This window comes from Maylandia zebra, linkage group LG12 (assembly GCF_041146795.1).
Source record: "Maylandia zebra isolate NMK-2024a linkage group LG12, Mzebra_GT3a, whole genome shotgun sequence".
NCBI classification, from domain to species: Eukaryota; Metazoa; Chordata; class Actinopteri; order Cichliformes; family Cichlidae; genus Maylandia; species Maylandia zebra.
In genome coordinates this window covers 13,798,945-13,813,592 of record NC_135178.1, presented here as the reverse complement: position 1 = coordinate 13,813,592, position 14,648 = coordinate 13,798,945, and the positions used below count along the sequence as shown (strand labels likewise).

Below are 14,648 nucleotides of genomic sequence, written 5' to 3'. Positions count from 1 at the left end.
CTGCTGCTGTTCATTTTCACACATGCTCTTTGGTTGATGTTGTTTTTGTTTAAAAACAGATTCCTTATTTGTGACTATAAAAGGGGAAAAAAAGGTAAAAATAACACAGTTCCCTTTCCTGTTTCCTTCAACCCACCAACCAGCATCTGCTCGAAGCCGGAGCCGTTCCAACATAGCCCAGGAGGGGGAGGCAGAGGCCAGCTCCCAAGAGTCCCTACAGGAGCTGGTACCAGAGGAGGTGCTGGTAATTTCATTGGGAACTGGTCCTCAGACTGTCCCTGGGATGATGTCAGAGAATGAGGTAATGTGACTTGATGCAATAAATTCAGTTGAATATATTTTTTTTCCTGTCAGTAAAGGGAAGTATGGTTACCTAGAGAATGTTTCTTCCAGTTTCCTGTTACTTTTGTGTTCTTGCAGTGTTACGCAAGATACCACAGATCTCACAGAAAACAAACTCCCTTATCTAAATATGACCTTCTGCTTTTACTCAGAATACCTCTAGGAAAAAAGAGCAGTATTAGCCCAAGTTTACAGCTGATCTTAAGTAATATTGTTGCATATGCTACCCTCTAGGTTTTGAATCAGATGGCTGATGGGGCCCAGGTGGATGGCCATGCTGATGACACTAAGCTGCATGGAAAACCAGACAAAACATTGCGCTTCTCTCTGTGCAGTGACAACTTGGAAGGAATCTCAGAGGGTCAGTCTGGAATGCCATGACGTGACATATGTTGTAGCTATGTTTTCCTTCTAAATTTTAAAATATGAAGGATTTCTGAAAGAGATTTTCATGAGAGTTTCATGTTTAGATTTGGAGAAAAGCACTTTTCCCCAGGTTAAAAAAATGTATACTGTAGCAAAACAACATAAGTGGTCTGGGCTAAAATATGCTGTACTTTAGTTTACTGAACTGCTGACTGAGTGACCTGTTGACCTTGCATGTCTTCACTTTCTAAAATGTATGTATTTATTCTTAACTTTAGGCCCTTCAAATCGTTCTAATTCTGTGTCATCTCTGGACCTGGAGGGAGAGTCTGTTTCTGAGCTGGGAGCTGGCCCGTCAGGGAGCAACGGGGTAGAGGCCCTGCAGCTTTTGGAGCATGAACAGGGTATGCATGTGTGTTTCTGAATGTATAGTTTAGTTGTAGAGGTTTAGAGGATTTTAGATACAGCAGTCCTCTATAAACAGACAAAGCGTCTGACAGCACCTTATCTTTATTTCAGCCACGACACAGGACAACCTCGATGACAAACTACGCAAATTTGAAATCAGAGACATGATGGGTCTGACAGATGACCGGGACATCTCCGAGACGGTCAGCGAAACCTGGAGCACCGACGTGCTCGGCAGTGACTTTGACCCCAATATGGACGAAGATCGGCTACAAGAAATAGCAGGTGGGTCGACGATTTGGGTCGCGTATTTGTAGACATTCATTGATCAGTAGGCAAATGAACGGGCGTACAGATCCCATGCGATCACTGCATATTTTATCAGAACCAGTCATGAATTGCTTACCACAGGGACTTTGTTTACGAAGTTGATTCAGGGACATGTCATTACTTTGTGGGTTTGGGTGAAATAGCATCAAATAGAAAAAATCTTTTAGTCAGTTCAGTTTCTGCAAAGATATTGCTCATTTTAGTCTGTAAGAGCCATAAATAATTATTTTGTTAGTCAAATATACTGAAGGGTGGAAATATAGGTCCCCAGTGAGAACTGTTTTTAAACTAAAGGAAAGGAATTTGATCTTTTTGTGTTTCAGATTTACAGATTTATGGAAACGGCTAAATAATAGTTGGTGTTGATAATCCTTTATCCTGAATCTATATTAAAATATAGGATATTGATATAGAGCATGATATTCTTTCACTGTACTGCAACCAACTCATGGATTTTATTGATTGTGCTGTTATCCTTTAATTCTTTGCCTGGCAGGGAGAAGGAAGTAAAAAATAAATGAAGATGAAGTTAATACAAAAACAGTGGTTGATAAGTACATGTGTTATTATAGTATGCTAATACGTAGGATGATTCAGTTTCTGCACTTTGTTGAGCCAAAAGTGTGACAGAGAAAGATGGGTTGGGAAAAAAAAATCAGGTTAATGTAATTTTAAACCAGCTGTGGAGATAATATTTGAGTCTTCTTCCTATTCAGCCCCTCATCTTCCTGTCTTCTTTCTCTCGGTCTTTTCTGTTCACATCCTTCCCCTGCCCATTTCTCTCGCTCTCTTTCTCTCTGTCTCTGACATTCACTCAGTCCCTGCAGTCTTATTGACCTTGGTTCCTTCTCATTTGCATCCACCATTTTTCATTCTTCGGAATATGGCGTTGGGGGACTTTTCCATCATTAAGTGAATTTACAGCGATTTCCTTATGTGTTTTCTCCAAGGGATTGGGTTATGAGATGCACATTAAATATCCATTAATACCTCATTATCCCACTGATAAGATTACCATGATAATGAGGCAGAAATTCTAATTGTTTCACTTCTTGTTGTGCCACTCATTTAATCATCCACCTGAAAGACAAGTACTCTGCGCCCCTACCTTGAAGACTGTAAACACGGACAGCGGGGTAGAGCTCTCCCACTGCCAATGAGAGCCCTGCCCCCGCCAACAGCAGCACACACTGTTGCCTGGGTGCTGGCACGCATGTAAGCTCATGCCACGCGTGTGCCACGAAGTGGAAGCATTTCGTACCAGGGGCACAGCTACCACAGGTTGACTTTCTGGTCATGAGCCTTGGACGCCCACTCCCACTCACACCTGCTAGCTCTTTTCCCTCGCCTCTGCATTCTTCCGCCTTGTTAAGCCACGGCTTCTCAAGCGGAGATGGAGGGGGAAGCTGTGCTGAGGAGTTTGCAGGAGTGTAGACAAAGCAGTAATTTGGTTGTGAATAATGCTAGGCTTAATCAACTGCTCAAAGTCATGGCCCCAGAGGCCAGGGCTGGGTGAGATATTACTATTAACCCCTGACCTTTGGCAGAGTGGTGCAGGTGCCTGTGGGTCCCAGCATGGAATGCATGTGACCTCTCTGTGTGCAAAGCTCACTGCTTCTGAACCCCCTTCTGCGAGTGAGTGGTTTATCTAGTATTTTTGCTTATCTCTGGCCTTTTTGCTGTTGTTTGAAAGTCAGACCTGAAGATTTGTTTATTTATTTTCATTGAATGTTTACACACCAAATCAGTACATTAACGACGGAGAGAAATTTGCCTCAAAAGCGCTGCAGATGCATACGATATGATCCACAAGGATAAAGCGATCTGAATACATACTGATCATTTCCACACAATTTATTAAGTTCCGTTCACGAATCTGATAATTTTACCTTTATAAGCATTTTTGTGCGTACACATGTCTAAAACTACACACAACTTCTCTCTCGCTCGCTCACATAACCTTTAATACATGTGGACGAATTGCCTCGTACGCACAGATCACGTCACATCGCATGCCGACTTGGGGTTTTGAGACAAATTTAACGCGACCATTTTCGCACAATTCCACAAATGTAAGCTGCGTTCAGTTCCAGTGTAAAACTGGGACATCTGGGCTTTAAGTTACACACAAATCACTGCACACATTTGCAAATCTCAGTATATGCTTGTGGATCATATTGTATCATATCGATCATATCCTCTGCAACCCTTTTGAGGCAAATTTCTCTCCATAACGAACTGTCATGGAGTGAATATAGATACAATTATTTCATGAACTCGTCGACTTAATAGCACTGACAAGTAAGTCATTCATCATGCCAAATACACTTTCCCACTCCCGAAGGGGTTAACTCTTTGTCTTTTTCTCTTTCTCTGTTCTCAGGGGCAGCTGCGGAAAATATGCTCGGCAGCTTGCTGTGTCTTCCTGGCACGGGTTCAGTTCTGCTGGACCCCTATGGTTCCACCATCTCAGAGACCACAAGCGAGGCCTGGAGTGTAGAGGTCCTGCCTAGTGACTCAGGTGGGGGAAGCCAGGGTTTATTCTGCTGTTCCAGTGTCCTTTTGTTTTCACACTCATCCTCATTGGGTATTGTCTTATAGGTCTCAGGTGTGCGTTTGCATTCACATGTGTGCTTATTTATGCATGCAGTATATTTATGTTTCTTCCATATAGTAAGGAAGGGTGGGGGGAAGGGACACCAGGTGTGGTTGCACTGCATTCATACCAAAAAATGTGCACGTGCATCTGTCATCATATTTGTATGCACTTGCTTGTCTTTCAGGGCAGATCTGCCAGTGCCAGTAAAAGGCAGCTTAGGGTTTCCTTAGAGGGACCACCAGGTGTGTTTGCACCTGTGGTTGAGCAGTGGGGAGGGAAGCGCAAGGACAGCAGCTGTCCTCAGTCAGCTTACATGGTGTCAGTTCTTTATCTGGCTCCGACTTGCACGATACTGCTCTGAAACTGGTTTGTGCATTTTTGTTGTGTGTTTGTGTGTCACTAATCAGTCAAAGCATCATTAACATTGTTACGGTGTCTTTGCAAGGCAAATGCATTATTACGAGTTGCAGATTATATTTAGTCCGTTCTTGCAAATTGAACATTTAGACCAAACCTTTTGTTAATGGGAGATTACATGCTTGAGTCCCTCTATTGAAAACCAGCGTTTTGTGAAAATCAGTCGAGAGCTTTATTAACAGTGTTTCTTCAAAAAGCTTGGGCCTTATGTTAATTGAAGTAGTACACCATTTCAATATGTGCTGTGCAGAAATGACATGCATGAGTGCCTTGATTGCTTTTTTTTTTTTTTTTTTTTTTTGGTTACGTTTGCCGCCCCTGTTGTTCTCTGTAATGGCGTGATCGGAGGCGTGCTTCAAGTAGAGCGCTTGTTTCATGGCTAGGCAGCAGAAAACTACACTCCGAAGAGCACTTCAACAACACATTATTACTAACGAGCATGCAAATGAGTACCGCTAGTAGTGTGGAGCCTCAGGGTTCGACCCAACTGCTCCGTTGGGTAGCCACAGAATTGGCTATACTAGCTTTATTGTTTGGATTGGCAGTTATAAGACATGATCATGTATGCTTTATTTGTTTTTTTTTTGTTGTTGTTTTCTTTTTCCATGTGTACAAAAGAAGGTAGTGCAAAATACTATCATCACAGCAATCTTCCTTGAGTAAGTTCAGATTCTTGTGGCCATTTTCATAAGAGAGATTTTTTCCCCTGTTTTTTCATGTGCAGAAGCCGCAGACCTGAAGCAGGAGGAGCGTCTGCAGGAGCTGGAGAGCTGCTCTGGGGTCGGCAGCACCTCAGATGACACAGAGGTCAGAGAAGTCAGCTCGAGACCCAGCACACCGGGCCTCAGTGTCGTCTCAGGTATAAACACCTTGTCTTAAATCTACTTTATTGGCTTCTGTTTACTATGAAAGATCTCATTCTGTTTTTGCCTCATTTTGTTATGTTTCTCTACTGGAATGTCGTTGCTAAATTCAGGTTAGATAAAACCATTCACACTCTCCTTGCTGGTGTGGAAAGAGTGGTCATGTTGTTAGGAGGGTCCTTACCAGCATAGTGGGGTCCAAGTGAATTTTTCTGTATGACGCAGAGGTTAATGTTCATTGCCTTGTCCATGGGCTCAGGTGCACGTGTTATGTTGACGTGCATGAAGTAGTATCCTAGATTAAGAAGCCAGTGGTGACGTTCCTGGTTCAGCTCACAGGAAAACGTCCCACGGGATCCAGCCGATGGATAGTATGCGTCTGATGATCACTCTTATCTGTGTCTTTCCCATAACCCACGGGGAGCTTACGCTACCAATTTAGAGGTCCCAGTGGGTTCCCGGCTGAGAGAGACCATACAGCATAGTCTAAAGAGAAAAATATCCTCTTTTGTTTTAGAACCATTGCACTTGCAGTTTTGCCCAAAACCTTGTTTCATAGGTGATATTGAGTTGTTTTTGTCCTGAATGTCAAAACACCTGTTTTGTGTGGGGGGTGCCACAGGTATCAGTGCAACGTCAGAAGATATCCCCAACAAGATTGAGGATCTGAGGTCAGAGTGCAGCTCGGACTTTGGAGGGAAGGACTCTGTGACCAGTCCAGATGGGGAGGAGTCAGGCCACGGTAGGAGTGTGTCACATCCCCACTAGGATGGCCAAACCATCAGTCTAGAGTCTGTCTGGTCACCATCTATCCCTGTCACTTTTACAGCTGTCACCAAAGTAAATCACAGTTTTGCTCCCTAAAACCATAAATATGACTTGAGGTTATATCGAAGGGTTGCATGCTCTTTGCTGGGGGGCCGACTTTGGAGACCACGGTACAGAATAAACCAGCACTTCATAATATACTGGCCCAACCAATACAACCCGCTCTGTAGCTTTGCAACATGTGAAAGTGCAGAGAGGAGCGCCCTAATATTTTCACCTTATCACATCAGGAACATTTTGTTGCAGGTCATTTAGGATATGTTGAGTGGAGATAAAACTAACAATTCCATCCGAGCCAGAGGCTGGGTCACGGCCTGTAGCCTGCCATACCACACTGAAGTAAGATGGCAGTAGACTGCTGACATATTGCTCCAATTTCACTTACTTTTTTGAAATATGGAGGCATTGGACGTACTGGGCTGGCCCACTTGAGATTAAATTGGCCTATTTAAAAAATGAATATTGGTGTGCATTGTAATTTCAGCGGCTCTGTAATGAATAGTCTTCTATATCTTTGTTGTTTTTTTTCTTTTCAGGAGCACACCATCTGACATCTCCACCATCACAGGTTGATTCCTTGCTGGCCATGTTTGATCCCCTTTCCACCGCCGAAGGTAATTTGCACTCCCAGAATGCTCTACAGCCAATGAGAGCTAAAAATGAGTATCATTAAATCCCTGCCATAATGTCATGGAATCGCAGAACAGCTTGAGCTGTGCAAAATTTACTCCAACCCCCAATTACTGGACATATTACTGTAAGTGCAAGTGAAATATCTCTTCATTGGCATCATTTAGAATCTCAAATTATTCTCAGCAGTCTTTGTTCTGGCTTCTGTGCATTTTGTTTGTAGTGCAGGTGAAAATGTTTGAGAGAAGTGTGTGTGTGTGCGTGTGTGTGTCTGTGGGGCAAGGTGAAGGGATGACAGGTTGAGAGACCTCACCCCAGGCTCTTTGGCACTGTCCCCTTGTCCCACTGTGCTCATGGCACGAGGCTGCCATTGGAAGCTTTTCAGGAGAGCGTCTACCCTTGGAACAGGTGGCCTACACCTAGGGCTCATCTCCCACCTACATCTCTCTTTAGCAGTCCCCCCACATTTTTGTTTCTCGTGAATGTTATGTTTAGGGACTGCTCTTTAGAAGCAGGTGAGCTTTTATGGTACAGAGCAGCAATTTTTGCCCTCATAAATTGATTTGAGTTTTATTAGTATATTTAGGGCTATAAATAAAGATCCACAAATGCACTTGGAGGGAAAGAAAAGAGTGCAGTAAGCTGTTAAGTGGGTAACTTAAAGCTCAAAGAAAATATAATCAAAACTAGGGCTTCTTGAATATTTTCTCAGTGCTTTTTTTTTTTTTTCTCCCTTGCCTTATTACCTCAGGCTCCTCCACGGGAACAATAGTGAGGCCAAAAGTGCACTATGCCAGGCCCCCTCACCCCCCTCCCGATCCTCCCATCCCTGAAGCCAGTGCCCTGGGGCAGGAGACTCGCCACTCTCTTTTCACACCCCACTGCTTGGCCCAGTCCGAGCTGGAACACACCAAGCAGCGCCACTCGTTCCCTGACAGGCTGGTCCGCAGCCGCAGCTCTGACATCGTGTGCCCAGGTCGCCGGCCCACGAGTGACCCCGGCCTTAACCGGCGGGTAGCAGTCGAAGAGCGCGACCCTGCTGGGGCTTTCGCCTTGGGTCCATCCTCATCCCCCAGCAAGGACTCCCTGAAAGGAGAGGTAACGAGCTGTTGTGTAGTTGGGCTGCTTTCATAGTCGGCTTTCAATAAACCACCTGCTAATGTTTGATTATAATGTGCTAATTTACATTTAAAGGTTGAGGACAGAAAAGACAGCGACGATGAGAAATCTGATCGCAACAGGCCGTGGTGGAAGAAACGTTTTGTGCCAGCCATTCCCAAAGGTAAGGAAACGGGTTACTTGCAAGTCTTTCCCTGTGCCGAGAAATGAACTTGTGATCAGTGTGATTGCAGTGTGCCTTTTATATGTTTTGTGGTTGGGGGGGGGGAAGAAAACATTCTCTTAATCACAACGGACAGGAAATATCACACTTTAAAGAGCAGAGCAAAAAGCAATTTATAAAGTGAGAAAGAGACTGATGATCCATGTTGTCCACTCCATTGCTGATGTTCCAGTTGGAAAATGATGTTTCTTGTTGTTTGAAGTTGCTCTAGAGACGTGTCCAGTCCTTTTTCTCTCAGGTCTCACTAGCTGCAGATTTATATAGACTTTTCAAAGCTAATCAGTCATCAGAGGAGCTTTAGCTGTGTAGATTGTATGGCTGTAGCCCTCCCAGCAGTGCTGTCAGCCAGCGGCTAATGGTCATTAGATAGACCTCTCTGTCATCAGCGCTGATAGATGACACATCTCTTGTTGGAGTTCTACTCAACAACCATCTCTCATACATCTGTCTGGGAAATAATGAGCTGTGCCTTCACAGAATTAGTGCTTATTACTCTTTAAGATAATGGTACTTCTAAAGTAAACATTGGATTGATATTCATAAAATGCAGGACTGGAAAAAGTCAAGGGCTTTGACGTCTAAACCGCCACCTCTGTAAACGCCATTGTGTTTGTCCTGCTGCTCTGCATGGTGATTCAGTTGTCCCGCAGAGCAGCAGCCTGTGCTTGAAAGGCCAACCCTGTCTGTTGTGTTCCTCACAGTGCTGTATTGGACGGCTGAGAGTGAAGTCCCAGGTAACGCTTCCATGCTGTCATCATCGAGCTAGCTTTACTGCTGGAGCCAGCGGCTGCGTGCCTTGCTGCTTTGTGCTGCCTTAGAACTGTAGAGCTGTGATGTGACACGGTGTAGCCTGAGTTCCCACAGTCGCGTTTCTCATCGACACCCGATTTTCTGTGTTTCGCTATGTTTTTTTTTTTTTTTATTCATTCATTCACTCATTTTTTACTCCCTGGCGAAAACAGAATATGAATGTAGATATTTCACCCAAGTTCTCCTGTGTGTGTGTCATCAAATTTTAGCATCTGTAACTCTGCTGTGTTGGTGCCTTTATGTCAATAGAATAAGCGTCAGTAGGGTTATGCACATCCATATACACTACCTCTTTTATAATTAGTTACAGTATGTCTTTGGGATATTCTGCTTTAAGCCAAAGGTCGAATTACCATCAAAATGTTTGCTTTTTCTTTTTAAAAGCATTCACTGGTCTAATACTTTGTAGATGCCATGCATTACACACTAAGATTTTTCATCTCCCATACAAAAACACCAAAGACTTAACAAAAGTGGCTGTCAACAGGCGATTTGTGACCAGGTGAATGGATTGCCACTCTGTTTTAGTTAATCACACGTTTCTGCCCCACAGCTCCAATTGCAGCATTTAGGAAAAGGGACAAACAAGAGAAAGATGAAGTTGTCCACAATATCCCGCAAGGTCAGTCATGGTTTGTTTTCAGTCTTGATTGCTAAGCAGAGATCCACCACTGTGAGTTTAATTTGAATTCAAGCTTCTTTTTTCCTCTTTCACCCTCACAGATGACCCGTTGCTCAGATCGAGCACTCAAGCCCAGGCAGCTGAGGACATCCTGGACAAATACAGGAACATTAAAAGGACCAGCCCGAGTGATGGAGCCACAGCCGGAGCCTCCTATGATGGTGCAGGAGGTCAGAGCAGAGAAAAAAAATCAAAACACCATGCATGCACGAGAGGTAGACCTGCAGGAGACATAATACATTAATATATATTTATGCTTTCTTTACTTTAACAGATCTTTGTGTTGAGGACAATGTGCATGACGCTCAGAGAGAAGACACTTTGCAGAACATTTCTGCAGATGATCTCCCAGACTCAGCCAGCCAGACGGCACAACAGCACGAAACAAAGTTCTCTTTCAGGTCATAATCCAGCACATAGCCAAGCTCTTTTTACACTGACACTTAAATTTTCTTGATGCAGATGATTCATAGATAAGGCTCAATTGATATTTTTTTTTTCCCCCCACAGTGATGCAAAGAAGAAGTTGAGGTTGGCTTTGTGTTCTGCAGACTCAGTGGCTCTGCCTATCATGGCTCCTGCAACTACTCGAAATGGGCTGCCTGATCACATGGATCCTGAAGGTAAAGGTGCTTGAACACCCAATAGTTAATCTATCTGGTTTCATTTCATTTGATTTTTATTTTACTAAACTGAACATGCTGCCATGCTGGATTTGTATGAATATTTCTACTGAGTACTTAAAAAAACAAACAAACGGATTATGAGGTGGAATTCATTTAAAACTTGTTTAACAAGAAATTAGAGTGTACTAATTTAGAGCAGCACCAAAAGTTTCTACAGTGTAGGTATCTTTGTCACACACTTCCATTGGGAGCGAGGCACATGCCCTTAATGTTGGCAACCATCCATCCTGCTCAGATTGTCCTTAAGCAAGACACCAAATCTGTGCCAACTTCACCTTCTGAAGGTTTGGGGCAAGGTTGAAATATGGGGGATGTTGAAAAGTTCAGTGAAATATGGTCATACGCGTGTGGCCATATAAAATAATCTCAGTTTAATCGAAAATAGGCAAGTGTTCTAACACGTCACTAAGTAAATGCAAGGAAAGGATGTTCTACCAAAACCTGATATCAAATGTTTAATACATTTATAAACTTTAATGTTACTCGTTCTTTGGGGCTTTCATTGACATTATATCTCACTGTTGTCCAATGCACACTGCTGTCTCTTGTTTTCAGAAAACGAGATTGTCTGCTTCTTGAAGATCCAGTTAGCAGAAGCCATCAACCTTCAGGATAAGAACCTGATGGCCCAGATCCAGGAGACCACTCGGTGTGTCAGCCGCTTTGACGCGCGCACCTGCAGGAAGCTGCTCGCTGCCATTGCAGAAGATTACAGGTAAATCTGGAGGGTTTGGAAAGTCACCCTTATTTGTGTGTTTTAATTAGTTTTTTTTTTTTTTTTTTTTTTTTTAAATGTAATGAAACGCAGAGCTACAGTGAAAATGATAAAATGCCTGTGTTTCTCTTTGTTTCCTATAGAAAGCGGGCACCGTACATAGCCTATCTAACCAGGTGTCGTCAGGGCCTGCAGACCTCTCAGGCCCATTTGGAGAGGCTCCTCCAGAGGGTGCTAAGAGACAAGGAGGTGGCAAACCGCTACTTCACCACAGTCTGTGTTCGACTTCTCCTCGAGCATATGGAGTCTAAGATGCTCGATTTCATTAAAGGTATTTCAATGTTTTCACATTTAGTTGAACTGAATTCTTTCTTTGCTTAGTCCTCCACATTAGAGATTCCTGCTAGTGTGACATTACTAAATACTTTACCATTGTTGTTAGTAGAATATTTTAATTTTTTTCCAAGTATTTGAAGTGCCTGCAGTCTGTCCACAAACTCGAGCGCAGCACGACGGTTACAGATACTAATGTCATTTATTGAAGATGCGAGGCTTAAATCACTTTCTCTCTCCAGCGTTCCAGGGGTGCACAGCAGCCGACGACAAGACAGCAGCAGTGGAGGATTTTCTGCGCTACTTGTACGGCGCCATGGCCCGTGATGCCATTTGGCAGTATGCAAGCGAGGACCAGCTGCAGGATGCCCAGATGGCTATCGAACGCAGTGTTATGAACCGCATCTTTAAACTGGCCTTCTACCCCAATCAGGATGGAGATATTCTCAGAGACCAGTGAGTAGCACACTGCCAAGCAAAGTGCTTCACTAGGCAGTATTGGATTTCTTTTTTTTTTTTTTTTTTAACTGTTAGGAGGATTTAAAACTGAAACTCTAGAGATAGCAGAACTTTTATATCTTGGCCTTTATACAAGTTCACTAAAGGGCTTTTGGCTCGGTGTAAAAATGCCCTGTAAGGATCCTGTGACTAATTTCAAAATTTAAGTAAATATCCCCCATTTACTTGTATGAACATTGCATGTATAAACAGATTGCATTCATATATGTTGGTGGAATCCATGAAAGCAAGTTTTGTAGGTCAACTCCGTTGTATTACGTGACTACATTTAATTCAAGTCTGGCTTTCTGTTTCGATTTACCTTATTAGTATCCTGCTTTTGCTCATCTGTCAAAGCACTTTGTAAACAGTTGTTGCTGTGAAAGTAAGTTGATGTGTGTTATTGTTGGACAGATTGCGTTCTCTCACTGTTGTCTTAAACCCAGGTGTCTTTCTCTCTCTCTCCCCCCCCCCTCCACACACACACAGGCTTTTCCATGAACATATCCAGCGACTCTCAAAAGTTGTGACAGCAAATCATAAAGCTCTTCAGATCCCAGAGGTATAAATATATATCTGTTTTTTAACATATTCTCAGTTACCAAAGAAGGGAGATACTTTAGAGATACTGGTACTTTAAAAGCTGATGATTTTGAAAAACTTCCTGGTTGTAGGTTTACCTGAAGGAAGCTCCCTGGCCTTCTGCACAGTCCGAGATTAAGAGCATCAATGCATACAAGACGCCACGAGATAAAGTCCAGTGTATACTGCGGATGTGTTCCACCATCATGAATCTCCTCAGTCTGGCCAACGAGGATTCTGTCCCTGGAGCAGACGACTTTGTTCCCGTGCTCGTCTTCGTCCTTATTAGGGTGAGTCTGTTCTTTATTCTTCCCTTTTTATTACCACAATGTAATTTCTTCAACTTTAATTGTAAGAATTTAGATGACTTGTTGACTTTTAAAATTAAAAAATCACCATCATAAAAACTTCTCATAAAAATGAATGCTGTGGCAAAACACCATAACGCCGCTGCTAAGCTGTGTATATTTTTATATGTAAATATGTAAAAAAAAAAAAAAAAAAAATAAATATATATATAAATAAATAAATAAATATGATGCTGCATGAGCTTCGTTGAGTGGCTAATGCGAGCCCATCCCCACGTCTCCTCCCCTCCAGGCAAACCCGCCCTGCCTGCTGTCCACCGTTCAGTACATCAATAATTTCTACGCCAGCCGGCTGAGTGGGGAGGAGTGCTATTGGTGGATGCAGTTCACCGCGGCGGTGGAATTCATTAAGACCATCGACGATCGCAAGTGAAGCAGAACAGCCACCTGTATGGGCAGACTGCGGGGGAAGGAGCCGGGAGACTGGGAGACTTCCCAACCAACTGCTCCCTCTGCACAGCTTATAAAACCTGGCCCTCAGCCTGCTCTGTATTTGTATAGCTTGTACATAGCCAGAGACGTTGAGAGATTACAAAATATATATTACTGTACGTATGTGAACAAATCCAGGGTTTGAGCCGTAGTGGGGAAAAAAACAAACAAACAAAAAAAAGGCCTATGGGAAAAATTGGTAACATATTAACTTTGAACCTGATTTGAATTTTTCCTTTTATCTTCTTGTCTTTTCAGTCAGGTTTCCTTTTGGGGTCTGTATTAGGCATTTTATATATACATAATTACAATATGACATTAAATCAACATTATCCTGTATAAAGGGACCAGACTTCCTTGATGTGATCAATTTTTTTTTTCCCCTCCCCGGGGTGAAAGGGAAAGGCTTCCAATTAAATTACAGTATAATGTTCACTAAACCCATTGTGACACAGGAATTTACAGTGAATGATAGTTACCGGTGGGATTTAGTGACTCATAAACACTGAGATCAGTTCACAATTAACCGTACTACTCCCAAGGTTACAGTATCAAAAAAACTAATAGGGCAGCTTATATCATGAACTGTTTACCCCAATGTGCATCGATTTGGACGTAAGGGCCCACATATTTATATGAGATAAAATGTATTTATTTCTGTCATTCTGTTTAATGCTTTGTTAATCTAGTTTTTAACAATGAAAATGCATATCATGCCAATTCAAGATGTCAGAGGCAAGCGATGTTACTGTAGACTTGCTAAAAAATAATGCTTGAGTTCGGAAAGGCACCTTAGCAGTGAGTAGCCCTTAGGTGAGGATGCTGGGTGATTAACAAAGACAGGGTGAGCTCATGCACAGAGCTTTGGTGGCATTTTTTTTTTTTTTAAAAAAAAGGAAAATAGTGCCTTTGATGTGGGGCACGCTGTACAGGTAGTTACTTTTTTTTTCTCTAATATATAACCCAACATAAGAACAATCCCCACCCTTAAGTGCATACGTGCACACAAAAACCAAGACACACACACACTACTCCAACGGGCCAACCATGTCTCATTGAGACATTTTTGTCCAGCCCTCACTGCTGGCATCATAACATTACCGACTGTTGCGTCTCGGTCCCTTTAACGATATCCCCATTTCGGAATTCTAGATCCTACCTCAAAGTTGAAACCAATGAGCCTGATATCTGTCTGTACACAGTAACTGTCCTGCATTGGTTGACACCAGAGTACTGGATCTTTTTTTTTTTTTTTTTTGTGTGTGCAGTAGTTGGAAATGGTTGCAAACAGGGAAAGGAATGAAGGAAAAGTTGGATATTGACCTGCTGTGATGCTTGTTGTGGTCGCGTCACCCTTAATTAAGACAAGCCTTTGTTAGTGAACAAAGACATTTTAGTTTCTAATCTTATACCTGAG

At 42.8% G+C, this 14,648-nt stretch overlaps 1 protein-coding gene across 4 annotated transcripts in view; it reads left to right on the top strand.

Moving 5' to 3' along the window:
* gapvd1 (GTPase activating protein and VPS9 domains 1) overlaps positions 1 to 14,114 on the top strand; it is a 30,789-nt gene extending 16,675 nt beyond the window's left edge. For all 4 annotated transcript variants that reach the window (XM_024804381.2, XM_024804380.2, XM_024804379.2 and 1 more), the window contains 20 exons: positions 144 to 301; positions 577 to 703; positions 987 to 1,112; positions 1,228 to 1,401; positions 3,830 to 3,967; positions 5,187 to 5,321; positions 5,948 to 6,067; positions 6,690 to 6,767; positions 7,535 to 7,881; positions 7,978 to 8,065; positions 9,489 to 9,557; positions 9,659 to 9,787; positions 9,892 to 10,018; positions 10,128 to 10,240; positions 10,859 to 11,018; positions 11,162 to 11,349; positions 11,594 to 11,807; positions 12,339 to 12,411; positions 12,524 to 12,721; positions 13,032 to 14,114. In XM_024804381.2, coding sequence (XP_024660149.2) covers positions 144 to 301; positions 577 to 703; positions 987 to 1,112; positions 1,228 to 1,401; positions 3,830 to 3,967; positions 5,187 to 5,321; positions 5,948 to 6,067; positions 6,690 to 6,767; positions 7,535 to 7,881; positions 7,978 to 8,065; positions 9,489 to 9,557; positions 9,659 to 9,787; positions 9,892 to 10,018; positions 10,128 to 10,240; positions 10,859 to 11,018; positions 11,162 to 11,349; positions 11,594 to 11,807; positions 12,339 to 12,411; positions 12,524 to 12,721; positions 13,032 to 13,172 — 2,903 coding nt within the window. In that variant the 3' untranslated portion in view covers positions 13,173 to 14,114. The remainder of the gene's footprint in view (positions 1 to 143; positions 302 to 576; positions 704 to 986; positions 1,113 to 1,227; positions 1,402 to 3,829; positions 3,968 to 5,186; positions 5,322 to 5,947; positions 6,068 to 6,689; positions 6,768 to 7,534; positions 7,882 to 7,977; positions 8,066 to 9,488; positions 9,558 to 9,658; positions 9,788 to 9,891; positions 10,019 to 10,127; positions 10,241 to 10,858; positions 11,019 to 11,161; positions 11,350 to 11,593; positions 11,808 to 12,338; positions 12,412 to 12,523; positions 12,722 to 13,031) is intronic.
* Positions 14,115 to 14,648: the final 534 nt, after the last annotated feature.